We start from the raw sequence: 27,944 nt of genomic DNA, 5'->3' as shown, positions 1-27,944 counted from the left end.
CCGGGAGCCCGGAGAATCAAAGACAGCCCACCATCATTCAAAACAACCAATCATTCATTTTGCAACATGCAGGAACCAATCAGTGTCCGGAGAATCCTCTTCTCAAGGCCAGAGCAGGGCTTAGGCGATGACGCGTCCACTGGCTGGGGACGACAAAGGTTTTCCAGGTGTCCGGGTCAGGAAGCAAAAGCGATGACGGAGTCCCCTTATCTGCCTGCTGACGAAAGATTAGGCAGGGCAAGCGCTTCGCTGAGGTTTCCTTTGTCCTGCTGGTGCATCAGGGGACTTTACACGTGAATGGGATAGTTCGGTAGGCAGAGATGGCTCTCTGCCCTGGGCCAAGGAGGTTCCATACAAGCACAAATACAGGGAAACTTACAAATCCTATTTCTACCTAATACAAATCAGTTCCTACCTAAACAAATACAAGACAGAATAAATTTTCCAATCGTTTTTAGTTCAGACATATTCCAGGAGCGGGATTCTCTCCTGGCTCCGCTATCAGGGGGATTAGGACTAATAAAAGGAAACATTTCTTCATCCAACACGTGATTGGTGTTTGGAATATGCTGCCACAGGAGGTGGTGATGGCCACTAACCTGGATAGCTTTAAAAGGGGCTTGGACAGATTTTTGGAGGAGAAGTCGATCTATGGCTACCAATCTTGATCCTCCTTGGTCTGAGATTGCAAATGCCTTAGCAGACCAGGTGCTCGGCAGCAGCGGCAGCAGCAGAAGGCCATTGCTTTCACATCCTGCACGTGAGCTCCCAAAGGCACCTGGTGAGCCACTGCGAGTAGCAGAGTGCTGGACTAGATGGACTCTGGTCTGATCCAGCTGGCTCTTTCTTATGTTCTTTGATGTGGATAGAATTCCCTGGAGCAGCGTCGAAGCCACCAGGGGACGGTTTCTGGTCACGTGGGGGGGGCCCGGAAAAATTCCCTGCCCCCCCCCGCCCCCCACTTTACTCTCAGGAACGGACTTATTTTCCGCCTATAAGTGCCTGTCTGGTGGGGAACTACATTCCCCAGGCTCCTGCAATGTAGTTCTACCCAGGCCCAGGCAAGGCAATGCAGGCAGGCTCTTCGCCTGCTCCTTCCCAGCAAGTGGAATAAAGTGGTGCAAGGGAAGCTAGCTGGGGGGGGGAAAAATTCCCTGCCCCCCCCGCCCCCCACAGCGCACCCCCCACTTACTTTTAGGAATGGAACATCCCAGAGAAGAAGCCTGCCTGCGTTGCCTGGGTCTGGTGGGAACTACATTTCCCAGGAGCCCCTGGGAAATGTAGTCCTAATTTCAAACTGTCTAACAGAAACAGTAAGTGGAGGCTCAGTGCAGGAAGCTGCCGTGGGGGGGGCCATCAGGGGCCAGGAGGCGCCATGGGGGGAACCGCAAGAAAAAAGCCAGAGTGTGCACCGGACGCACTCTGGCCTAGCTATGCCTCTGCCCTGGAAGAAGAAAAGTATGAAAAACCACTGGCCTATGTTCGTTCGTTTTGTTCCTTTCTTTTCTTTGCTGTGCTTTTCTGTTTTATAGGTCAGGGCAAAGACCTGGGCGAAACCTTGGCTATCCAATGGGCCCAACTGCTTGAAGTTTCGTCCAAAGGAGCAAACGGACTTTAAAGTGGTAAGGGCTGGAATACAACGAAGACAAAGCCGATGAGAGGAGAGTGAAATGCCCCACAGTTATGTGGAAAAAAAATTAAAAGTAAATTAAAATGTGATAAATATAAAATTGAAATTTTTTTTTAAAATTTAAAATTAAGTTTTAAAAGGGGGCCATCAGCCATTCTAGGTGTTCCCTGGAAGTTCAGTAGTAGCAAAACCTTCAGTTCCATAATGTAGCAGAGAAGCCAGCGTCAAGGTAAGACCTGGGGATCCGCTGGAATTACAGCTTATCCCTGGACTACATAGATCAGTTCCCCGGAAGAAAATGGATACTTTGGAAGTGAACCCCACTGAGATTTCTGCCCTCCAAAGGCTCTATACCCAGATCTCCAGGAGTTTCCCAACATCGATTTAGCAACCCTCCCCCTCCAACCCTTGCTGGGGGCCAGGAGAGATGGGACAACACTATCATGTAGGATTGCCAAGTTTTGCCCAGAACCTATGACACGGTTAGGAGCAGGAATTCGGGACGTGTAGGCAGTGGTAGGATCCAAAAATTTTAGTAACAGGTTCCCATGGTGGTGGGATTCAAACTGTGGCGTAGCGCCAATGGGGCTGGGCTGGGCACGACGGGGGTGTGGCCGGGCATTCCTGGGCGGGGCATTCCTGGGCGGGGCTGTGGCAAGGATGCAGCCGCTGCGCCGGTCCTTGGGTGGGAAACGAATGCACGCAGGCGCAGGCTGCCGCGCACGCCGGCGCACCTCCTGCTAGACTGCTTCAAGTTCTGTGCGCTACTGCTGAGAGGAGGGGCATAACTAAGGCAAAAATCACATGGCAAAATCACCAATTAGTAACCCCCTCTCGGCACACACAAATAATTAGTAACCTACTCTCGGGAACCTGTGAGAACCTGCTGGATCCCACCTCTGCCTCCAACCCTTGCTGGGGGCCAGGAGAGACCGGGCAACACTATCATGTAGGATTGCCAAGTTTTGCCCAGAACCTATGACACGGTTAGGAGCAGGAATTCAGGACATGTAGGTATGACATCACGTGCATCATTACGTCACTTCTGGGGAAAACCTGGAAGTGACAGAGGGTAGCTCTAGGAATTGCCAGGCAGCTCTGAGACTTAAAAATATACACAACACTGCAGTGGTTAAGAGTGGTGAACTCTAATGTGGAGGACCAGTCTTGATTCCCCACTCCTCCACACAAGTGGCGGACTCTTAGCTGGTGAACTGGATTTGTTTCCCCACTCCTACATTCCTGTTGGGTGATCTTGGGCTAGTCACAAGTTCCTTGGAGCTCTGTGAGCCCCATATACCACACAAAGTGTCTTCTGTTGTGGGGAGAGAAAGGGAAGCAGTTTGTAAGTTGTGTTGAGACTCCTTATGGTTGAGAAAGGCGGGGTATAAATCCAACCTCCTCCTCCTCCTCCTCCTCCTTCTTCTTCAAACCTTTTATCCTGCAGTTATTTTAAAGATTATGTAGAGTTTTGAGATTCTGAGGAAACCTCCTGGATTAATCCTTGTTGTTCCTGCTCGTTTGGATGGCTGGTGATGGCCACAATTGTTGTTTGCTAGGTCATCTTGCCAGTGCTCATGGTCCTTATGAGTATTTACTGACTGAGGGGAAACCTTCAGCCCTGACAGTAACATAAGAACATAAGAACATAAGAACAAGCCAGCTGGATCAGACCAGAGTCCATCTAGTCCAGCTCTCTGCTACTCGCAGTGGCCCACCAGGTGCCTTTGGGAGCTCACGTGCAGGATGTGAAAGCAATGGCCTTCTGCGGCTGTTGCTCCTGAGCACCTGGACTGTTAACACATTTGCAATCTCAGATCAAAGAGGATCAAGATTGGTAGCCATAAATCGACTTCTCCTCCATAAATCTGTCCAAGCCCCTTTTAAAGCTATCCAGGTTAGTGGCCATCACCACCTCCTGTGGCAGCATATTCCAAACACCAATCACAGGTTGCGTGAAGAAGTGTTTCCTTTTATTAGTCCTAATTCTTCCCCCCAGCATTTTCAATGAATGCCCCCTGGTTCTAGTATTGTGAGAAAGAGAGAAAAATTTCTCTCTGTCAGCATTTTCTACCCCATGCATAATTTTATAGACTTCAATCATATCCCCCCCTCAGACGTCTCCTCTCCAAACTAAAGAGTCCCAAACGCTGCAGCCTCTCCTCATAAGGAAGGTGCTCCAGTCCCTCAATCATCCTCGTTGCCCTTCTCTGCACTTTTTCTATCTCTTCGATATCCTTTTTGAGATGTGGCGACCAGAACTGAACACAGTACTCCATGTGCGGTCGCACCACGGCTTTATATAAGGGCATGACAATCCTTGCAGTTTTATTATCAATTCCTTTCCTAATTATCCCGAGCATAGAGTTTGCCTTTTTCACAGCTGCCATGCATTGAGTTGACATTCCCATGGAACTATCAACTAAGACGTCCAAATCCCTTTCCTGGTCTGTGACTGATAGCACTGACCCCTGTAGCGTGTATGTGAAGTTTGGATTTTTTGCCCCTATGTGCATCACTTTACATTTAGCTACATTGAACTGCATTTGCCATTTCTTAGCCCATTCACCTAATTTATCAAGGTCCGCTTGGAGCTCTTCACAATCCTTTGCGGTTCTCACCACACTACATAATTTGGTATCATCTGCAAACTTGGCCACCACGCTACCCACCCCTACTTCCAGGTCATTTATGAATAGGTTAAAGAGCACTGGTCCCAAAATGGATCCTTGGGGGACACCACTCTTTACATCTCTCCATTGTGAGAATTTCCTATTTACACCCACTCTTTGCTTCCTATTTCTCAACCAGTTTTTTAATCCATAGGAGGACTTCCCCTCTTATTCCTTGATTGCTGAGTTTTCTCAACAGTCTCTGGTGAGGAACTTTGTCAAAAGCCTTTTGGAAATCCAAGTAGACAATGTCCACTGGTTCCCCCTTATCCACATGCCTGTTTACACCCTCAAAGAACTCTAGTAAGTTTGTAAGACAGGATTTGCCTCTGCAAAAGCCATGCTGACTCTTTCTCAGCAGGTCTTGCTTTTCTACATGTTTTATAATTTTATCTTTAATGATAGATTCTACTAATTTACCAGGAACAGATGTCAAACTGATTGGCCTGTAATTTCCCGGGTCCCCCCTAGATCCTTTCTTAAAGATTGGTGTGACATTGGCCATCTTCCAGTCTTCAGGGATGGAGCCTGATTTCAGGGATAAGTTGCATATTAAAGTGAGAAGATCAGCAATTTCATGCTTGAGCTCTTTAAGAACTCTTGGGTGAATGCAATCTGGGCCAGGGGATTTGGTAACATTTAGTTTATCAATGGCTGCCAGAACTTCTTCCTTGTCTACCACTATCGTCGCTAGTTCCTCAGAATCGCCTCCTAAGAAGCTTGGTTCAGGTGCAGGAATTTTCCTCACCTCCTCTTGGGTGAAGACAGATGCAAAGAATTCATTCAGCTTCTCTGCAATCTCCCTGTCATCTTTTAGCACACCCTTTGTTCCTTTGTCATCTAACGGGCCTATCGCTTCCCTTGCTGGCTTCCTGCTTTTGATGTACTTGAAGAACTGTTTGTTGCTGGTCTTGATGTTCGCAGCCATGCGTTCCTCATAATCCTTTTTTGCCTCCCTTACAGCTAACTTGCTTCTCTTTTGCCACCATTTATGTTCCCTCTCATATTCTTCATCAGTCAAACTGGACTTCCATTTTCTAAAAGACATTTTCTTTTTTCTGATAATTTCCTCAACCTCTCTTGTTAACCATGGTGGCTTTCTTTTGGACTGGGTGCTGCCTTTCCTAACCTGCGGAACACATTCCAGCTGAGCTTTTAAGACTGTGTTTTTAAATAACCCCCAAGCATCCTGGACAGTTTTGACTCTCTTGATTTTCCCTTTCAGCTTCCTGCGCACTATCCCCCTCATCTTTGAGAAATTTCCCTTTCTGAAGGCGAATGTAACTACATTAGTAGTTGTCACTTGTTCGCATGCAGAGATACTGAAACTGACAGCATTGTGGTCGCTGTTCCCTATCGGCTCAACAACACTGACTTCCTGCACCAGGTCCTGGGTCCCACATAGAATTAGATCTAGGATCACCTCTCCCCTGGTTGGTTCCACAACCATCTGCTCTAAGCCACAGTCATTTAGCATATCCAGGAATGCTCTCTCCTTACTATGACCTGAACATGCATTTTTCCAGTTTATATGGGGATAGTTAAAATCACCCATTACCACTACATTTTTGTTTTTGTTGGCCTCTCTAATTTCTTTTTCCATCTCAGAATCCTCTTGTGCACTTTGGTCAGGGGGACGATAATATATTCCTAATATTAAACTGTCCTTCACACCTGGTATTGATATCCACAGTGATTCTGTAGGGGAACCAGCTCCCCTTGCATTGTCTATTTTATGTGACACTATGCTCTCTTTGATGTAAAGGGCAACTCCACCCCCAATGCGCCCTGTCCTATCCTTCCTATAGAGCCTGTAGCCTGGTATAACAGCATCCCACTGGTTCTCCTCATTCCACCATGTCTCTGTAATGCCCACTATATCAAAGTCCTCCTTCAAAACTCTGTACTCCAGCTGAGAATGAGAATTCTGTTCTTCTTCTAGGTACTCGTGCTTATTTCAGTTGTTGGGGTTCTTGTGATTATAACTCACCTCACAAAACGTGACCTGACGATCCTGTCAAAGGATGAAGATGTGATCATTAGCAATGACCTTCTGGTTAACAAAGACCAGGAATATGTAAAGGAGAAAATAACCAACATGGAAAGCAACCTCAGATGTGATGATTCATGCAAGTAAGCAAAAAAGACAAAACAAACAAAAAAACCCTGAAGTAGGAACTTCTCAACTAGTATGCCGTATCTCTGCTCCCAGTCTCTTGCCAGCAGCTGTCCTACTGGTATGAAGTTAAACATAATTAAACTTAAAGGAAATGCTTTTGGCTTTTTATTCTCCTGCGGTGGCAACACGGGTGCGGGTGGAATAGCTAACTTGCCCCTATCTGAACGGTGTGCCTCTGTCTATTCTCCTTTATGCCGATGATGCAGTTTTATTATCAAGAACAAGATCTGGTCTCAGAAACATGCTGACTAAGTGTGGTGAATACTGTTCAAACAACAGGTTGGTCATTAACCCAATCAAGTCTAAAATTGTGGTCTTTTCCAATGTTTTTAGACCTTCAAGATGGTCTCTCCAAGGTGCTGACATCGAGCAAGTTAAATTGTTCAAATACCTTGGGATAATATTCCATCATAAGTCAACCTGGACCACACACAGAGATAACACCCTTAAAGCCTGCAAAAATTTATCCGCTGCAGTACTGAAATTCTTTACTATCAATGGTGGTAGATTCATACCAGCAGTGTTGAAGGTGTTTAACGCTAAGGTGGCCCAGCACCTTTTGTATGGAATCCCCATCTGGATCCAAGCATGGCACCAGAAATTGGAATGCATCCAATCCAATTTCCTATCTAAGATCTTTGGCACCCCTATGGTGTTCTTTGTTTGGAATCAGGGCAACATTTATTAGAAACAAGGGCATGGGTTATAACTTTTAAGTTTTGGCTGCGTCTTTGTTTCTGCACTGACCCTAACAGTTTGTCCCAGTTAGAAATGAGAGAGCTTCAGCTTTTGAAATGGTGGCTACACATTGAAAAAAAGATCTTTTCCTTGGGCTTCTCTTGGGAGGCCCTACAAATGCTCACCGCTCGGTTAACCATCGCTTAAAGTCTAGATTATTTGATCAAGAGTACCAATTTCTCCTGAGCAAAGCACAAAGCTCTTGCTCTCCAATAGTCTTTGGGATTATCCCTCAGAAAACTAGCCCTGCTATATATCTGCAACAACTTATTAATTACAATAGCAGATGGGTCATGACCAGAGCAAGGTGTAACTCTTTTCCGTCAGCACATCTTCAAGGTCGATTCTCTGGTATTCCACAAGATGAGCGTCGCTGTCAATTCTGTCCTGATACAACTGTAACACTTTCTCATATTCTGCTCTATTGTTCAAAGTACAACAACATCAGAACCAATTTGAGAACTGTGTTACCAACAGGATTTATGCTCCTCTCTGATAAAACAAAAATGGCTAAGCTTCTAAATAGCTCTAGTGTGGAAATATCTGAAGCTGTTGCTATGTTTTTGCTCGGTGTACTGCAAGTTGAGCAATAATGATCTTTTTATTGTATTTGAAATTCTTGGCACTGGTTTTATGCCTAATAAAGGTTTTTGGATTTGGATTTGGAATAGCTAACATTTCTCTCCTCTTCCCACCTCCCCACCTCCGCTGCTGCCAAATAATAAAAAGCCCAAAGTATTTCCTTTAAGTTTAATTATGTTTAACTTTGTGCCAAGAGGAGAGCGTCCGGTCTGGGAGGAGACTAGTTATGGAGACAAGGCCAGGAAAGTCTCTTCCTAGCTGCTTGACTGGGAAAATTGCTGATTGTTTAATGTAGCAATCTTGGGCTGTGGCAGTGGGGGGTGGGGCGGTGGGGGGAGGCTGCAGCCAGTGTGCCCCCTGGCTACTGGCACCCTGGGTGACAGTCCTGGCTTGTCCCACGCACATTACGCCTCTAGGAGAGAAAGGGGGAATATAAATCCAACTCTTCTTCTTCCTCTGTATGGTTATTATAGAAATATAGAATATTATAAAATATAATAATAGAATATAGTTATTATATATTATAGAAAGTTATTATAACTTAATGCTAGTTAGTACTTTTTTCTCTTTCTGGTTATGGGCGCTTCAGGGTTTCTTTTGGCCGCAACCAAATCCATCTGCTCTTAACCACTACGCCACTACGCAACGCTTATCTCCTTTTTTAAATTTCTGGGCAAGCTCGGAACACCATCCCCTCCCCAAACACCATCCCGTAATTTCATCAATTTATTAAATTGTGAGCTGAACGCCTCCATTGGCACAGATATAAAATCATTAGAAAAACTTCTGGTATTGGAATCTGAACAAATCACCAGTTTGACCACCGGGGGTGGGTGGTGGGTGGGCGTGTGTGTGTGTGCTTGAGCTGAGAGAGAATGGGCATTGCAACAAGAGAAAGATGAATGTTTGGACACATCTGCAAAGAATGTAGCTGGTAATGTGTCTTTCTGGCCTCCATCAAAAGGAAGCTTAGTGGCCCACTGGTGCCAAATCATTTAGAACTCTATTCATTTGTTTGGTATATAAAACCCATAAACAAGCAAGCAAGCAAGCAAACAAACAAACAAACCAGTTACGGACCAGGACTGCACAAAAGCTACCAACAAAAGACTGCCAACCACAAAAACAGACAAATATTTTTAAAGAATAAATATCTGGAATTTGTAGACAGATTCACAAGATGTGGAGTCCACAAGGACTCTTGATCAGATGAGTGTTATGAGTCTCCCAAGCTGGCCCCAACTGGTGTACAGGCTCTTCTATAGACCTACCCAAACAACAGAATGGCGGGAAAGGGGGGACTTGCCCAAATGCCGAGTTTCATTCTGATTCACAAAAACTTATGGTGAATACTTTTGTTAACTATGAAGTTTTCACCAGACTCCTGTTTAGTTTTACTATAACAAACTTATATTTCTGTCCCTTTCAATACATCCATTTTCCACCTGATTAGGAAACAGCTGCAGAATGAATTCTTTCCAAAAGAGAAAAGGTTAATTGTTTAACCAGAACCAGTGTGGCGTAGTGGTTAAGAGCAGATGGATTCTAATCTGGAGAACCAGGTTTGATTCCCCACTCCTCACCTGGCAGAGGCTTCTCTGGTGAACCAGATGTGTTCCTGCACTCCTACATTCCTGCTGGGTGACCTATCTTACCGTGGTGGCGAACCTTTGGCACTCCAGATGTTATGGACTACAATTCCCATCAGCCCCTTCCAGCATGGCCAATTGGTCATGGAGTGCCAAACATCTGGAGTGCCAAAGGTTTGCCACCACTCTAGCCACAGTTCTTTGGAACTCTCTCAGCCCCACCTACCTCACAAGGTGTCTGTTGTGGGGAGAGGAAGGGAAAGGAGATTGCAAGCCACCTTGAGTCTCTGTACAGGAGAGAAAAAGGGAGTAAAAATCCAAACTCCTCCTGCTGCTGCTTCTTCAAATACTGCTCAACCCCATAAATAAAAATGAAACTCAAATTGCTTGCTGAAGCCAAAACCGCAAAGGGCATCATTTTTAATCATTTCAAATGCAATCCTTTTGAATAACTGCATTGCTTCAATCTCCCAGTGGGATTTAAGCGGACCCTGCACAGGGTTGGCATCTTCCATGTGGGTTCCGGAGAGCTCCTGGAATTACAAGTGATTTCCAGATCACAGAAATGAGTTCCTCTGGAGCAAATGTCTGCTTTGGAAGGTGGACTCTATGGCCTTATACCCCATCCAGCTTCTTTAACCCTGTCCTCAGCAGGTTCCACCCCCAAATCTGCGCCAATTTCCCACTCCGTCCTAGCAAGAGTGTAGCCACACAACCTGATCCCGTGGGTGATTTCACAGAAGTAAAAACTCACTGATCTGAGTGGGACATACTCCCAAGTAACTATGCATAGGATCGCAGGCTCAGTTTTTAATCTTGGTGAAATATTAAGATGTTGCTTTCTCAACAAGGGAAATGACCTGCTTTCCTTTCCTCCTCTCCACTCACGACGGCATCATGGTGATGAGATGTCTCTTCCAGTTTTCAGCTTGTGGAAAGCCTTCCTTGCGATATGCCCTATGAGCTAAACTGCAGCATGGCAAAACCCTTATACCAGGCGTGGATGGAACTCTTGAACATGGCCCAGGAAAGTGTTCACGTGGCTTCTTATTATTGGTCTCTGACTGGGGAAGATCTAGGTGTCAATGACTCATCCTCTAAACAGGTGAGATAAGATTTTTAAATTTTGCAATACAACTTGACAACTAAACAAGGCAACTGTACGAGGGCGTAGGGTTGCCAACTCCAGGTGGGTCCACCATATTATATATGACTAGCGGGCCCGGCCACTCTTCGCTGTGGCTTACCGCGGGGGGGGGGTTTAGAAATGGAAGGGAGGAGGAACGGGAGAGGCGTACCGGCTTTTCCCTGCAGCCTTGGTTGCAGCGCTCCTCTGTCCTCTTCCTGTTTCTGGCTGCAGGCAGTTGTGCACGGTGTGAACACGCAGGCCGTGGCAAAGGCGGGCAAGCCACGCCCCCTGGTACGGCGGCCCCTCATTGGGCCGCTGCAAGTTGGGGGAAACGTGCAATTTCCCGGCCTCCGATGTGTCCTGGGAGCCCGGCAAAGGTGCGAAAACATCCCCAGCACGGGAAGGGATGTCATAGGAAAATTTCAAAGGATTCGGTCCAGGCGTTTTGGCGTTAGGGCGTGAGTAACAAACTCATGGTTCCCTTTTTATATATATAGATTGGGGGTGGGTACACTGTATGTTAGTCAACCAATCCACTCTGCACCCACGACTAACACACTTGCAAACATACAAGGTCTGTTTCTTCAATTCTTTTGTAATACACAGATATTTAAACAAACTTACTATTATGTCTTTACAACAAATCCTCCAAACTGTGTAATCCAACTTTATTCAAGTTCGGTCAAGCACTCTATAAAACACTCTAACAGCTGCATGCATTCCCCTTCCTTACATGTCCTTAAATACTAATCTCTTAAGGGGACATACACACTATACCACACTTACAAAATACAGAGATTCAGATTCTCTATTTCAAACTTGTTCATACATATATCAGCTCTCGGTCCTCACAGATGGCTTACTCACATTTGCAGGTATTCAAGATGAGTGTGCTTTCCAAGTTGGAATCAGAAAGCTGCAGCAATTTGCAAACCGTACTGGAGAACTCCTGGAAAATATCCCCTCCCTCCTGCCCCAGAGTTTTCTGATCACTTTTAACTCCCAGCCCTCTTTGTGAGCTTTCTCGGAGCTTCCATTTGCCTGTTGTTGGAGGAGGAAGCTAAACCTTTGGTCTAATCCAGCAGGGCTTTAAGGTAGACACATCCCAAGATAAAGGGAAGAAGTTCTCTAACAGGCTCTGGGTGCCGTTTGCATACCAAAGTGATACTGCCTTTTGCCATGGGTGGAAACAGAGTGAGACCACATTGGGTTTCCACTAATCAGGGGATATGAGTCAGAATGGTACAGAATTGCCAACTCCAGATTGGGAAATTCCTGGTGATTTGGAGGTGGAGTTTGGGGTAGGTGGGGTTTTGGGAGGGAGGGACTTCAGTGGGGTACAATCGGTGGTGGGATTCAGCCGGTTCGCACCACTTTGGCAGAACCGGCTGTTAAAATGGTGCTTGGAAACAACCAGTTGTTACATTAGTTGAATCCCACCACCGAAACCGGTTGTTAAATTGTTTTCATTTCATTTCATTTCAATTTCATTTCAATTGTATTTATACCCCACCCTATCCCTGAAGGACTCAGAGAAGCTAGCAACACAATGAAGGAGCAGCAGTGGTGTAGGAGGTTAAGAGCTCGTGTATCTAATCTGGAGGAACTGGGTTTGATTCCCAGCTCTGCCACTTCAGCTGCGGAGGCTTATCTGGGGAATTCAGATTAGCCTGTACACTCCCATACACACCAGCTGGGTGACCGTGGGCTAGTCACAGCTTTTCGGAGCTCTCTCAGCCCCACCTACCTCACAGGGTGTTTGTTGTGAGGGGGGAAGGGCAAGGAGATTGTAAGCCCCTTTGAGTCTCCTACAGGAGAGAAAGGGGGGATATAAATCCAAACTCTTCTTCTTCTAAATCCAAACTATACATGCCGGCAATATAACAAAATACATAATAACAATCGTACATAGATATGGCTAAATGCGGTAACCTAATTTCAAATGGCGACTTGATATTACAGGCTATACAACTTCTAAAACCCTAAACAGCAGTATTAACAGTAAAATACAGCTAAATCCATGCAATACCTAATACCTTAAAATAAATCAGTACATACAATGGATCGATACATACAATGGATCAATAATTTAACAGCATCAGAGTAGCAATAAACAACCAGCAAATAGAATTACATTGATACATCTCAACAATGTTATCAACACATCAATATACAATATAAACTTCATGACAATATATAACCAATAGACATATTTAGCAAATACCCAATAACAATACAATATAAACATTTCCAATAACTAAAACTCCCCTGAAAACTAAACTACCCTATAACTGCTGCAATAAATAACCTTATTGAATTACTTAATACGAAGAAGAAGAAGAAGAAGAAGAAGAAGAAGAAGAAGAAGAATTTGGATGTATATCCCCCCTTTCTCTCCTGTAGGAGACTCAAAGGGGCTTACAATCTCCTTGCCCTTCCCCCCTCACAACAAACACCCTGTGAGGTAGGTGGGGGTGAGAGAGCTCCGAGAAGCTGTGACTAGCCCAAGGTCACCCAGCTGGCGTGTGTGGGAGTGTACAGGCTAATCTGAATTCCCCAGATAAGCCTCCACAGCTCAGGTGGCAGAGCTGGGAATCAAACCCGGTTCCTCCAGATTAGATACACGAGCTCTTAGCTGGGAATCAAACCCGGTTCCTCCAGATTAGATACACGAGCTCTTAACCTCCTAACCCACTGCTGCTTACACTACTCCTACTAACATGAGGAAAAGACCACAGTCCCTAACTAAATAAGACTAACTAATTCACTGACAATTCCTATTTGAATTTGAGCATTTGAATCTCACCACTGGGTACAATCCCATATATACCACCCAGAGCACCCGTTTTCTCCAGGAGAACTGATCTCTGTAGTGTGAATTCCAGGAGATCTCCAGGCCCCACCTGGAGGTTGGCAACCCAAGACCAGTTGAGCAGAGGGGGTAGAAATGGTCCCATTCAAAGTGTGGCAAGCAAGTGTGCAATGCAAACAAATGTGCAGTACAGACAAATTATTTGAGTTCTCCAGGGTGAAGAAATTCTTGCTAAATTTGGAAGTTTGCTTCTGAAGAACATCTCTCTGTTTATTGCAACACACGAGCCCTCCCAAGCCCGCAATTCAACTGATCTTGCGTTTTTGGAAGTGAAAGGTAATTTTGCCAGCCTTCTCTTTATAAGCATTGCAATACCGAGTTCTTGCTCTATTCTGTAGTGATATCAGTGGTGGGGCCTCAGAAACCAGCATCCCAGATTCTTGGTATCTTGAATAGGGTTCTCCAACTCCATCCTGGAGATTGGCAGGTAGTGCCTGCAGGGCCGGGGGATTTAGGGAGAGTTTGAAACTACAAACCGGCTCCACGTATCTTTTGTTCTCAGCATACTTGCATACCTGGGTGAGCTTCTCTGCGTATTTGCCTTCGAGCACTCTGCTGTCATGAATAAGGTATCACTTACCAGTGCAAAATACCAACATATTTAAATTTGCATTTTTGTGCAAAATGCTATAAAAAAAATCTAGATAGAAGAACAGAATGCTAGGGGGAAAGAACACCTGGATCATCAGAGAAATGGTAATACACCAGAAGCAGTGGATGACTTGTTCATAACCTATTACTACTTGAATTGGAAGCATGACCCGCCCCCATCATTTCCCCCCCTCCCTAACAGGGGCTCACATTAAAAGGATTGATTTTAAACGTCTAACCAAGGGTGTCCTGCACTCCAAATTCTGGATCGTAGACAAGAAACATGTCTTTCTCGGCAGTGCAAATATGGACTGGAGAGCTTTAACTCAGGTGAGTGTTCTGACACTATAAAGTGAAAGGGGGGTGGGTGGGAAAAAAGATTGATATGAAAAAGCATTACTGCCCCTACTGTTAGGTCTTGGTACAACCGCCAATAAATTGACTCTGGGTGTAAAATCAGAAGCCTTGATTGAGTTGTCTTACAAGGACTCTTAGGTTCTTATGACTCAAACTGCAGGAAGCCAGATCTGGGGATCCTGGCTTCTGCAAACACATTTATTCCCCTCTTTTCCCTCTCAAACACCCCCCTCCCCATCTTCCCAAAGATTAGCAGAACAACAAGATGTGAAAAGCTTTCTTCTGGAGTTCTGAGCGTCTCAAGGTCAAGCGATAGTCTTCTCCCCGGAGCCTCCTTCCTCCACCTTTCTGGAGGCCGTTGGCGAGATCACCTACTTAGCTATGTTACCAAGCACAGTGATTAAGAACAAAAGATCCATTAACTTATGACAGATAGGTATGTGAAAGGATGCTTCCCCTGTCCAGGTGTAGCCTTGAGCTCCGAATAGTGCGATGCCAGGGAGGGCGGGTGCCATACCTGACACCTACAAACTTTGTTTTAAAAGTCCTAGGAACATCTATTGGGAATTGCAAATGTATGTCACAACCAGTTATTAAAGTACCAACCTTAGAAGGATGGAAGGCTGAGTTAACTGTGAGGCAGCTATCTGAAACTGACTTCTTTTGTGTGTGTGTGTATTTGGGCACAAAAATGGAAATCGTGAGAATAACTGACTATCAGAAAATGGCATGTTAAAATAGTTGAGTTTGCCCAAATGGCAAAATTAACGAAAATTATCAATGGGAGAATGTTATCCAAGTTTAAGGATGAATGGACACAGTTAGCAAATTACCTTGAAAATATATTTAAGAATAAATTAATGTTCATAAGTTTCAAGGAGTAGAGGAGAAAAGAGAAACTACAGATCAGGTATAGAAAAAATAAATATTAATATAATTAGACTATATAAGAAACATCGGTTCTTTGGAAAGTATTCCCCTTTCAGTTGTTAAACTTAGGGTAAGTGGGACAAATTTTGAAAGATACGTACGTCTCTTGACAGTTTGGTGGGAAATTCATGTGTGTCACCAATGAATTAGAATTTGTTTGGGTGCTGTGTGGTTTCCGGGCTGTATGGCCGTGTTCTAGCAGCATTCTCTCCTGACATTTTGACTGCAGGCTGACGTTTTGCCTGCATCTTCAGATGCCAGCCACAGATGCAGGCGAAACGTCAGGAGAGGATCCTCTGAAGATGCCAGCCACAGATGCAGGCGAAACGTCAGGAGAGAATGCTGCTAGAACACGGCCATACAGCCTGGAAACCACACAGCACCCAAGTGATTCTGGCCATGAAAGCCTTCGACAATAAATTAGAATTTGTGCACATGGAGTTGTATTTTGAGTTTTGATAAGGGGGTTAACTGGTTGCAATTGTAAGCTACTGACTGTGGTTGCGATCTTTATTTTTAAGAACAATAAAATCATCAAAAACATATCTCAAACTGACTTCTGCCAGGATCAATCTCAGGTTGTGAGCAGAGGTTTGACTGCAGCTTACCACCCTGTGCTACAAAGCTCCTCGTTCATTTCAACAAAATAACAACTCCACCTGTTTCTCATCAAGGCGTCAAAGTGGGTACGCTGAAACAATTAAAATTCTACCAAAAAGATATTATTCTGCTAAAGGCAGTAGTGTTAACACGGGTTAACCAATAAAGTAAAAGAAGCTCAAGAAAGCTCAAGCCGATACAGAATAAAATCAATTTGAATTTTATTCAGCCAACTGGGGCAAAATAGTATCAGAGGAGCCTAGCTAAAATGACAGTGTTCTTACTTTTATAGCATTATAGCAGGTTACATCAAAATGGCAGAAAAGAATACACCCCAAAATGCCCACATCATCAATCAATCATACAGAAAGGTGGAGATTTTCCCTTTTCCCAAAACATTTAGGGTTGTCTAAGACCCTTATTGGAAGATATCGGCACCTGATTCTTTGATGCAAGATGAACTAGGGCCTGTTTCTTTCTTATCTCTATTGTCTTTTGTTGCCCTTCTTCCTAGACAAAGAGCCTAAACATTTTCATGAAGGGCAAATTCAAGGTATCTAGTCGGGAACAGTGAGACCTTAAAACAGTTGAATTTGCACATTCTGTATGACTCTGAACAAGGGGCATTCTGTTGGGCTATCAAGCTTGCCTAGTAACAGGAAAAGAATAGATTTTCAGGCCTGCATCTTTACTTTGGTCAGCTGCATTATGGTTGCCAACTCCCCTTTACAGAAAGAAAGTAATGGGGGGGGGGGGGCAAGAAGAAAACCTTTGCTTTTTAACAGGGTATATCCTTCTTATGCCTTCTGCGCCTACAGTAGCATTCTTGCAACAGCCTTTACTCTATGGTTTTTGCCACACGCTCTGTCGCAATCTGCAACAGTCATCTCCAAAAGGAACAGATCAGTAACTGGAACCAGATGGAGAGCGCCTTGAGCGTGTAAACTCTGACAGATGTTTTGGCTTAAAAATAGTCCTCTCCAGCTTCTGAATTCCTGCAGGTGAAAGAAGTTGGCATTGTGATCATCCACTGCAGCTGCTTGGCTAACGATCTCTGGAAAACCTTCAAAACGTACTGGGATCTGGGAGGATCCGGTGCCACCGTCCCCTCTCCGTGGCCAAGGAATTATTCCACCAACATTAACAGGGAAAGTCCGTTGGAAGTACGGTTCAATGGAACCACCACCAAAGCTTATTTTTCTGTAAGTGGATTTAAAACCAGATCCTTTTCAAAGGTTTATCTGATTGAATTCAATGGGGTTTAACACTTAGAAATGGGGATATACCGGGTTTCCCTGAAAATAAGACAGGGTCTTATATTAATTTTTGCACCAAAAGATGCATTAGGGCTTATTTTCAGGGTAGGTCTTATTTTAGGGGAAATACAATTCATTAAGGTTGGTTCTTGGCAGCCCTGTTGCTTCCCTGTCTCGTGTTATGCAAGCTGCATTCTCATTGGCAGGGAGCACCCTGCTGGATCACACTATTCTGATCTGTAACTACCGGAAGGGCTTATTTTTGGAGTAGGGCTTATATTTTTAGCCTCCTCCAAAATTCCTGAAAAATCATGATAGGGCTTATTTCCAGGGTAGGTCTTATTTTCAGGGAAACACGGTAACTGCAGCCCTAGAGGGCGTGAAACCATTTGCAGGAAATGCCAAATTTTCGACATCTTAGGTATGCGTGGGGAATTCTTGTATTCCTCTATGAGAAGCTTCAAAATAGCAGACTTGGTATATAAAATGCTAAACAGAAAGAATGGAGAATTTCTCGGGTTCTATTATTCAAGCCACGCTTGATATTTTTTTCCTGCCGAATTCTCTCTCTGTGCAGCTTTTTTATCTCACCTTCCGCCAAGGAGTTCAGAGCAGAGTACATGATTCCCCTTCCTCCAGCTTATCCTTACAACAATCTTGTAAGGTAGGTTAGGCTTAGAGAAAGTGGCAAGACCAAGATTGTCTAGCATGGCTGGCTTTGGACATTTGGGCTCAGGGCTCCCAGATTTTAGAGCAGCACTTTAAATCAGGAGTCCCCAACCTTTTTTGAGGCTTTGGTATCTTGAGAGGTGGTGGTGAGCACCACCCCCAAAACAGCTTCCACAGGAATCAGAGCCAAATCAAAAATATCTGCCCAAGAAGTCAGAGCCAAACAGAACAGCTCCCTCATCACGCCTCCTGGATAGAAGAACATAAGAACATAAGAACATAAGAACAAGCCAGCTGGATCAGACCAAAGTCCATCTAGTCCAGCTCTCTGCTACTCGCAGTGGCCCACCAGGTGCCTTTGGGAGCTCACATGTAGGATGTGAACGCAATGGCCTTCTGCGGCTGTTGCTCCCGATCACCTGGTCTGTTAAGGCATTTGCAATCTCAGATCAAGGAGGATCAAGATTGGTAGCCATAAATCAACTTCTCCTCCATAAATCTGTCCAAGCCCCTTTTAAAGCTATCCAGGTTAGTGGCCATCACCACCTCCTGCGGCAGCATATTCCAAACACCAGTCACACGTTGCGTGAAGAAGTGTTTCCTTTTATTAGTCCTAATTCTTCCCCCCAGCATTTTCAATGAATGTCCCCTGGTTCTGAAGGGGGAATAGAAAATCCTGAAGGGGGAATAGAACCAAACGTTGACTAAGGAAAGCCCAGCTGATTGTCAATTCTCCATGTCCCTCAGGGGAAAATTATTTCATTTAGATGAGGGAAGACAATAAGCCCTGCCTACGAGCATTTCCCCACTTACCATGAGCCCCCTATGCCGCGCTCTACTCTCAGCGCGCGTCATTTCTGGCGCGTGCCCGGGCTTCCCCACAACCCCGCGCAGTCATCAAAAGGCGCCGTTTTGAAGAGCGCCAGGAATGACGCACGCTGAGGGGGCGCGACAGCTGCAGCGTTGGGGTGGCTGTGTTGTCGCTGCCCCTGTAGTGGGGAGTGCCGGGGGACCCCGCGCTACTGTAGCCAAGTAAGTGGGAAAACGCTCTACAATGGCCCCCTCCACATTTGTACAGGAACACATTTACAACAAACTTTTCCCGCCTTTTTTCCTCCCCTCCTTTTTCTTTTTTAGTGCTCAAAATACATAGCTATGCAGATACATAACTTTAAATATGGATGGGACATATTGCTTTGCTCTTTTTTTGGACAAATTTTATTACTTTGTATATACCAGGGGTAGGGAACCTTTAACACTCAAAGAGCCATTTGGACCCGTTTTCCATGGGAAAATATGCAACTTATCCCTGAAATCAGGCTCCATCCCTGAAGACTGGAAGATGGCCAATGTCACACCAATCTTTAAGAAAGGGTCTAGGGGGGACCCAGGAAATTACAGGCCAGTCAGTTTGACATCTGTTCCTGGTAAATTAGTAGAATCTATCATTAAAGATAAAATTATTAAACTTGTAGAAAAGCAAGACCTGCTGAGGAAGAGTCAGCATGGCTTTTGTAGAGGCAAGTCCTGTCTTACAAACTTACTAGAGTTCTTTGAGGGTGTAAACAGACATGTGGATAAGGGGGAACCAGTGGACATTGTCTACTTGGATTTCCAAAAGGCTTTTGACAAAGTTCCTCACCAGAGACTGTTGAGAAAACTCAGCAATGAAGGAATAAGAGGGGAAGTCCTCCTATGGATTAAAAACTGGTTGAGGAACAGGAAACAAAGGGTGGGTATAAATGGGAAGTTCTCACAATGGAGAGATGTAGGGAGTGGTGTCCCCCAAGGATCCGTTTTGGGACCAGTGCTCTAACTTATTCATAAATGGCCTGGAAGTAGGGGTGGGTAGTGTGGTGGCCAAGTTTGCAGATGATACCAAATTATGTAGGGTGGTAAGAACCACAAAGGATTGCGAAGAGCTCCAAGCGGACCTTGATAAATTAGGTGAATGGGCTAAGAAATGGCAAATGCAGTTCAATGTAGCTAAATGTAAAGTGATGCACACAGGGGCAAAAAATCCAAACTTCACATACACGCTGCAGGGGTCAGTTCTATCAGTCACAGACCAGGAAAGGGATTTGGACGTCTTAGTTGATAGTTCCATGGGAATGTCAACTCAATGCATGGCAGCTGTGAAAAAGGCAAACTCTATGCTGGGGATAATTAGGAAAGGAGTTGATAATAAAACTGCAAGAATTGTCATGCCCTTATATAAAGCAGTGGTGCGACCGCACTTGGAGTACTGTGTTCAGTTGTGGTCGCCACATCTCAAAAAGGATATCGAAGAGATAGAAAAAGTGCAGAGAAGGGCAACGAGGATGATTGAGGGACTAGAGCACCTTCCTTATGAGGAGAGGCTGCAGCGTTTGGGACTCTTTAGTTTGGAGAGGAGACGTCTGAGGGGGGATATGATTGAAGTCTATAAAATTATGCATGGGGTAGAAAATGTTGACAGAGAGAAATTTTTCTCTCTTTTTCACAATACTAGAACCGGGGGGCATTCATTGAAAATGCTGGGGGGAAGAATTAGGACTAATAAAAGGAAACACTTCTTCACGCAACGTGTGATTGGTGTTTGGATTATGCTGCCACAGGAGGTGGTGATGGCCACTAACCTGGATAGCTTTAAAAAGGGCTTGGACAGATTGATGGAGGAGAAGTCAATCTATGGCTACCAATCTTGATCCTCCTTGATCTCAGATTGCAAATGCCTTAGCAGACCAGGTGCTCAGGAGCAGCAGCAGCAGCAGAAAGCCACTGCTTTCACATCCTGCATGTGAGCTCCCAAAGGCACCTGGTGGGCCACTGCGAGTAGCAGAATGCTGGGCTAGATGGACTCTGGTCTGATCCAGCAGGCTAGTTCTTATGTTCTTATGTTCTTAAAAGAAAACACTTGGAGCCGCAAATAATGTTTGACATTTAAAATAAAGATAACACTGTATATATTGGTTTTTTTTACCTTTTACTCCACTCATTCTGAGAAGCGCGTGGATGCGTCAGGGCGGGCAAGGATGGGGCCAGCGGCTCAGCTTGTGGAACCGCAGTGCAAGGGCAGAAGAGCCGCATGCGGCTCTCGAGCCGCAGGTTCCCTACCCCTGATATATACCCTGTTTCCCCGAATATAAGACATCCCCCGAAAATAAGACGTAGTAGAGGTTTTGCTGAAGTGTGAAATATAAGGCATCCCCCCAAAGTAAGACATAGCAAAGTTTTTGTTTGGAAGCATGCCTGACGAACAGAACACAGAAAAATAAGACATCCCCTGAAAATAAGACATAGCGCATCTTGGGGAGCAAAAATTATTTTCGGGAAAACACGGTAACAACATTAAGGGGGGATTGCATGCTTCATGTTTACTCGATTCCTTCACGGAAAACATGCATCCATGCGAAGGGGAAAAAATGGACCTAGATTCAAAAATAACGGCTGCAGCCCCAAATTATTATGTTGTGTGGAATTGACCACACTGATGATATTATCAAGCAGCAAGGGCTTGATCGAATGATCGATCTCTTCATCCTTTCCAAATCTGCGTTCGTTCCCTGCAGTTCCGATGCGGCCTTTATTTCTCAGGCTGCCGTTTTGGGTAACAGAAACAAAGGCCTCAGACTTCACAGCGCCGACAGAGAAAAGAGACGTGCACTTAACAGCACCACACATTTAAAGATTTATGGGGAGATAAGAGGTTGTAGCCATTAAACTTCTCTTCTGTGCTAGGCTTCTCCTTTCTCCTTTTGCCCAGCGGGTCGCACGCCTGACCTCCACGGTATACTTGATGTGATCAAAGGTGCGGAAGAATTTGTGTATGTTTCTGTTATGGAGTATTTCCCTACAAGCCGCTTCAGACGTCCACCCAGGTAAACCCTGAACGTTTATGCACGCGCCTCTATTCTCAGCTCTCCCTCCAAATGTCAGAAATATATGGGCCTTCTTTGTGTCGCTTCCCATGTTAATGTTTGGAGAGGACATGTGGAATGTCAACAAATATACTATTTGGGTCGGGCATACCGTGTTTCCCGAAAATAAGACAGTGTCTTATATTAATTTTTGCTCCCAAAGACGCGCTATGTCTTATTTTCAGGGGATGTCTTATTTTTCTGTGTTCTGTTTGTCGGGCATGCTTCCAAACAAAAACTTTGCTACGTCTTACTTTCGGGGGATGCCTTATATTTCGCACTTCAGCAAAACCTCTACTATGTCTTATTTTCCAGGGATGTCTTATATTTGGGGAAACAGGGTACATGTGCTTGATTTGGATCAGGACTTAAATATAGCCCATTCCGCACATGCAGAATAATGCACTTTCAATCCACTTTGAACGCACTTGGCAGCCGGATTTTATGCATGGAATAGCAAAATCCATTTTCAAACAATGGTGAAAGTGGATTGAAAGTGCATTATTCCGCATGTGCGGAAGGTGCCTATGTGAGTAGAAAGGGATTCAGTCGTCTCCCCAACTATATTTATTGTATAATAATTATTGCTAGCTGCTGAGCCCCATTTTGCTATGGGACGGTGGTATATAAATTGAAAAACATACATACATAGATCACAACCAGCCCTTCCTCATAGTGGGGAACCAAACCCAGTTCTCCAGGTTAGAGTCCACTGCTCTTTAACAACTACTTCTTATTCAGAGTGCCCCCACCTTCTCACATAAAATGGGTGCTTTAGAAGGGACTTAGTTGTGGTTCCATGTCTATGGAATGCTGCCTGCCTTCCACGCACACATACCATTCACCTGAAATTATATAATCTTCTGGTACTAAGTTACTTTGACTCTCTGACTTTTTTCTAGGCTTTTATCCTTTGTGTTCCTGTACTCTTTTGATTTGTTTTAATGGCCCTAGATCTTGATGGTCCTATTATTACAGTTATTTTACTGTTGCTCACCTACTTTGGAAATTCAAAATACCTTTATTAATTGCATTTCATTTTCATTATTGTTTCGATATTGACTTTCATTAATCATCCCATCTATTATTAATTTATTGACAATAAAAATAAATAATAATTAATAACTGATGAGACAATGATGTCACTCATGTTGCTTTTCCAGGTATTGGCCGACCATCGACAACGCTCTGCGAAGCATGGCCGTTGGCCACAATATACACATCAGGCTTTTGGCTAGTTGCTGGATGCATTCTGATCCTTCTATGTTTCATTATTTAGAGTCACTTCGTTCACTCAACGACCCCCATGCCAACATCACAATAGAAGTGGTAAGAGCAGCAGCAGCGTAAGAGCAGCAGCGGCGTAGTGGTTAAGAGCAGGTGTACTCTGGAGGAACCGGGTTTGATTCCCCACTCTGCCGCTTGAACTGTGGAAGCTTTTCTGGTGAACTAGATTAGCTTGTGCACTCCATGCCAGCTGGGTGACCTTGGGCTAGTCACAGTTCCTCTGAGCTCTCTCAGCCTCACCTACCTCACAAGGTGTTTGTTGTGAGGGGGGAAGGGAAAGGAGTTTGTAAGCCCCTTTGAGTCTCCTTGCAGGAGATAAAGGGGGGATATAAATCCAACTCTTCTTCTTCTTCTTCTTCTTCTTCTTCTTCTTCTTCTTCTTCTTCTTCTTCTTCTTCTTCTTCTTCTTCTTCTTCTTCTTCTTGGCAAAGGTATTTTGGGTCTGTGGTCCTTCTTCTGATATTCTAGTTGTTCTAGTGCAGGGTTGGCTCCCCCAGATATTTGTACTTCTAAGAGTAGACCCTTCTGTTACAAGGTGACCTGTGGAGATCCCCCTGGATTACAGAATTCCGGACAATGGATATCAGTCCCATTTTCTGTATCCCATTATTCCACCCATTCTCAAAGGAGCTCCATGCTTTTTTCTTCCCTTACTTTTACGCTCACAACAACCCAACTAGGGTTGGGTAGACTGGTCGAAGATCATCCTGGGAATTTTTTCATGGAAGGGCAGATCTTCTGACTCCAGTGTTCCCAGTCCAACACACTTTAACTGCTACACTGAGTGACTCTTGAGTGCATCCAAACGGTGTGAGTGAAGATTTAGACCCGATTGCTCTCTTTCAAGTATCTGAAGGGATGCCACTTAGAAGGGGGCAAGGAGCTACAGTGTTTCCACGAAAATAAGACAGTGTCTTATATTAATTTTTGCTCCCAAAGATGTGCTATGTCTTATTTTCAGGGGATGTCTTATTTTTCCGCTCCACAACGGCATGCTCTGGTGTTCTGTTCGACGGGCATGCTTCCAAACAAAAACTTTGCTACGTCTTACTTTCGGGGGACGCTTTATATTTAGCACTTCAGCAAAACCTATACTATATCTTATTCTCAGGGGATGGCTTATTTTCGGGGAAACAGGGTATTTCTGTCAGCAGTAGCAGATAGGACTCACAACAGTGGGTTTAAATTTACATGTGGAACTGTACCAGCTGCATATGAGGAAAAAAGTTTTTACAGTAAGCGTAGTTCAGCAGTGGAATCCATTATCTACTGAGATGGTGAGTTCTGCCTCGCTGGCAGTCTTTAATCTGTGGCTGGACAAAAACTTGTCTTGGATCCTAGGCTGATCCTGCATTGAGCAGGGGGTAAGACTAGATGGCCTACATGGCCTCTTCCAACTCATGATTGTATTTGGAAATGCAGGCAGGGGACAGTCATCCACCAATTCACTCGTGTTTCATTCCTGCTTTCTGCAGCCATTTTTTTTTGTTGGAAATATAAATGTGGGGAGCTGATTCTAGCAAGACACCCCAATCATATACTTAGCAGAGTAGACTAGAAGAGACAGATTCTCAGTTGCTTTTTATATATAAGTTTACTAACTATAGAGAAGGGTTACATGGAGATAAAATAAGAAATCCTTTCTTTCCTGTTACTTGTCTACATTACTATGCATTTGGTTACATCCTGCTAACCATGTGCTCTCCGACTGTCTCAGCACGTGGCTTCTCTTTTCTCGCATGTCTTCATCCTCTCCAATAAAGAAACAAAGTTAACTTTATAATTTCTGATGTACATGCTCACTAACATGTAAGTAATGGCTGTCTGAGTGACCAATAGCTACTCAACTGATCAGGTCATAAACAGTGACTTCCGCAACTTGTTCATATAGTAGCAGTTAACCCTTTTAAGACTGAGTTGTGACACTTCCAAAATCTCAACATTTTTGTATGTGCTTCCCATCAGAAAATCTTCATTGTTCCGGTGGCGTCCCACACAAACATTCCCTTTGCAAGAGTCAGCCACAGCAAGTACATGGTTACCGAAAAGGCAGCCTATGTTGGTAAGTGTGCTGGCTGGGGAAAAAAGGCCTAGGTATGCTCCTAAAGCATTTCTCAATGCTCATTTTATTATTATTGTAGATTTCATTATTATTATTATTATTGTTGTTGTTGTTGTTGTTGTTGTAGATTTCACAGCTGCCAGATCTTTAGCTGGTTGTTGGCCTTCATTACAATTCAAGCCTCACCCAGAGGCCTAGGAAGTTGTAATGTATCGGCGTAGTATTCGTGCGGATCCCAACAGGGCTGCCTTCTGAAGTTGACAGATGTTAATTTTGTCAATTCGAAGATGTTTCAAGTGCTGCCTATTATTGTTGTTGTTGTTGTTGTTGTTGTTGTGTATAACAACAACAACAACAACAACAACAATTCGATTTAGTAGACCACCTTACCCCCGAAGGGCTCAGGGTAGTTTACAAGCCAACCAAACACAATACATTACAGCTAGAAAACAATAGAATAATCTCAATTAAAACAATAAATACAATAAAAACAGTAGCAGCATTTTAAATTTCTCGTTGCAGCCCGCTGGCGTTGGCAACTTTCAGGTGGGACCTGGAGATTTCTTGGAATCACGACTGATCTCCAGATTAGAGAAATCAGTTCCCCAGGAGAAAATGGGTGCTTCGGAGGGTGGACTCCACAGAATCACCTTCCTGCCAAGCTCTTCCTGTTCCCCAGACTCCACCCTCCTGGCCTGTACCCCTAAATCCGCAGGAACTTCCCACCCAAAATCGGCAACCCTAGCTCTTTGCAAAGTGCTTTGTGCCCCCCAGCAGCCACCACTTATTTGCTACGTTTTTATCCTGCCTTCCTTCGGGAAGCTCAGAGAATTAGTTCCCCTGGAGAAAACGGCTGCTTTCAAAGGTGGACTCTGTGGTATTATGCCCCACTGAGGTTCTTTCCCTCCCCAAACCTGGACTGCTCAGGCGACACCCCCTAAATCTCCGGGAATTTCTCAACCTGGTGCTGCTAACCTGGAGAGGCAGTTCAGAGGCCTGGCAGACAGTATGGTTGTGGGGAGGACAGGTGGCACCAGCCGACCACAGGAGAGATGGGCAAAAACAGAGCAGCTTGGCCCGGAACAGAGAAGGGAGAGGCTTGGTGTGGACACCGATGCCTCTTCCTGCTTCCCAGTTGGAAGAGGGCTCTTGGCCTCCAGGTCTCCTAGGCCTTAGATGAAGATAGTGCCGCAAACTCCACTGGGAGAAATTCCTGGAAATTTGGGAGATGGAATTTGTTGAGAGGGTCGCTTCAGACGGGGAGGGAGTTCAATAGAGATGGGATGCCATACCATTACTCCACCCTTCCCATGGACCCTTTTCTCTGGAAAAAAATTCCCTCAGGTTTTTCTTCAGGTACCCACATTTTGCTTCTGCTTTGCTTGTTTAAAATGATAACTCCAGAATGGGAACGCTTGCCTTGTTGTGGTTTTCTGTAATTTTTTTTTTTTTGGATGATGAATGAAAGATATAGTTCCAACTTCTCTCTCTCATTTTCTGTCACCTGTAGGGACTTCTAACTGGTCAGAAGAATACTTCAGCACCACGGCTGGTGTGGGACTGGTTGCTACACAATCTTCCGCGGAGCCTCAAAAAAGGATTCCAATAATCCAGGAACAACTGCGGTCTCTCTTCGAACGTGACTGGAACTCCCGCTATTCAGTGGATATGAATGAGCTACCTGGGCAGAAGGATTGTGCTTGGAAATAGTGGATTTAATTGTTTTTGAAAAGCTAAATTCTTTTTTTTGTTGTTGTTGTTGCTGATGAAAATTTAATTATGCTTTCTGTGGGCAAAATTTAGGCTTTCCTGTATGAATCTGGTTGATGATGAATACTTCATTTTATGGTTTCTCAGACCTTGGTGATAAACACAACTGGTTCCTCCAAGGCGTTTTTTTGGTTCAAATTTACTTTTTAATATTGCCCTGTTCACAAATTACAGTGAATTACATGTACAAGGCAGACTTGATTTTTTCCTATATGTGTGTTGTCATTCTAAAGTTACATTCTCATTCTAAAGTTACATACACAAGGAAGCCTGTGCAGAGGAAAGCCATGACAAACCACCTCTGCTTCTTGCTTGCCTTGAAAGCCCCTTGGTAGAGTCACTGTAAGTCAGCTGCAACTTGATGTCAGGCCTCACCATTTTGGGCCTACCAAAGCGCCTGAGACATGCCCGGGAAGGCATGCCTTTCAGTGGCCAGGTCAGAGGTTCAGGTTTCCTGTTTTGCTGCAAGGTATAGAGTTTAACGATTTCTCCTAATGTCTCCTCTTCCGGGAATGGCCAGGCCATTCCCAAAGCAATGTATCTAAGAACATAAGAACTAGCCTGCTGGATCAGACCAGAGTCCATCTAGTCCAGCACTCTGCTACTCACAGTGACCCACCAGGTGCCTTTGGGAGCTCACGTGCAGGATGTGAAAGCAATGGCCTTCTGCTGCTGCTGCTGCTGCTCCTGAGCACCTGGTCTGCTAAGGCATTTGCAATCTGAGATCAAGGAGGATCAAGATCAAGGAGGATCTACTACAACTGTCTTCAATTGTCCTTTCTAATGCTGATATGGGGAGTGCAAGGGTGGGGGCTATTTGATTGTAATTGTAAGGTTTATACTGGGAGCCAGGGAGCTGGGACCTCAGTCTCAGCTACCTGGCCATATGGGTCAGACACTGTTTCAATAAAGCTCTAAAAGCCATTCTAGAGTCTTGTTATTGACTGGGGTACAAGGCCCTTACACTTGATGGCACTTTACACACACACACAGAACAGAAAAACAGCATGCAAATACTTTAAATGAATGACGTTTCAGACAAAATCAATGCCACTTTTAAAACCTTCTCCCTCTGGGCATGCTTGAAAAAATAGAATGGCACTGTCAGGTTTCTACTGAGTGAAAAACAACA

The 27,944-nt window shown here is 44.6% G+C and overlaps 2 protein-coding genes across 3 annotated transcripts in view; both read left to right on the top strand.

The window, feature by feature from the left end:
- LOC125426857 (SERTA domain-containing protein 2-like) overlaps positions 1 to 27,944 on the top strand; it is a 751,974-nt gene that overhangs the window by 573,937 nt on the left and 150,093 nt on the right. The gene's annotated exons all lie outside the window — the stretch shown is intronic.
- PLD4 (phospholipase D family member 4) lies at positions 1,062 to 26,931 on the top strand. 2 transcript variants are annotated; one of them, XM_048485658.1, is made up of 11 exons: positions 1,062 to 1,105; positions 1,533 to 1,622; positions 6,245 to 6,435; positions 10,312 to 10,495; positions 13,547 to 13,667; positions 14,185 to 14,312; positions 16,871 to 17,071; positions 21,515 to 21,654; positions 22,857 to 23,022; positions 24,946 to 25,042; positions 26,553 to 26,931. In XM_048485658.1, exons 1-11 carry the CDS (start codon positions 1,070 to 1,072, stop codon positions 26,750 to 26,752), a joined length of 1,554 nt encoding a protein of 517 aa, XP_048341615.1. In that variant the 5' UTR covers positions 1,062 to 1,069; the 3' UTR covers positions 26,753 to 26,931. The 2 variants fall into 2 exon arrangements, with proteins under 2 accessions (XP_048341615.1, XP_048341617.1); XM_048485660.1 differs by having other exon boundaries at positions 22,973 to 23,022; positions 26,553 to 26,683.

The sequence above is a fragment of the Sphaerodactylus townsendi genome, linkage group LG02 (genome assembly GCF_021028975.2).
Source record: "Sphaerodactylus townsendi isolate TG3544 linkage group LG02, MPM_Stown_v2.3, whole genome shotgun sequence".
In the NCBI taxonomy this organism is placed as follows: domain Eukaryota; kingdom Metazoa; phylum Chordata; class Lepidosauria; order Squamata; family Sphaerodactylidae; genus Sphaerodactylus; species Sphaerodactylus townsendi.
Note: the sequence above shows the minus strand (reverse complement) of the source record. Positions and strands in the feature narration are given on the sequence as shown.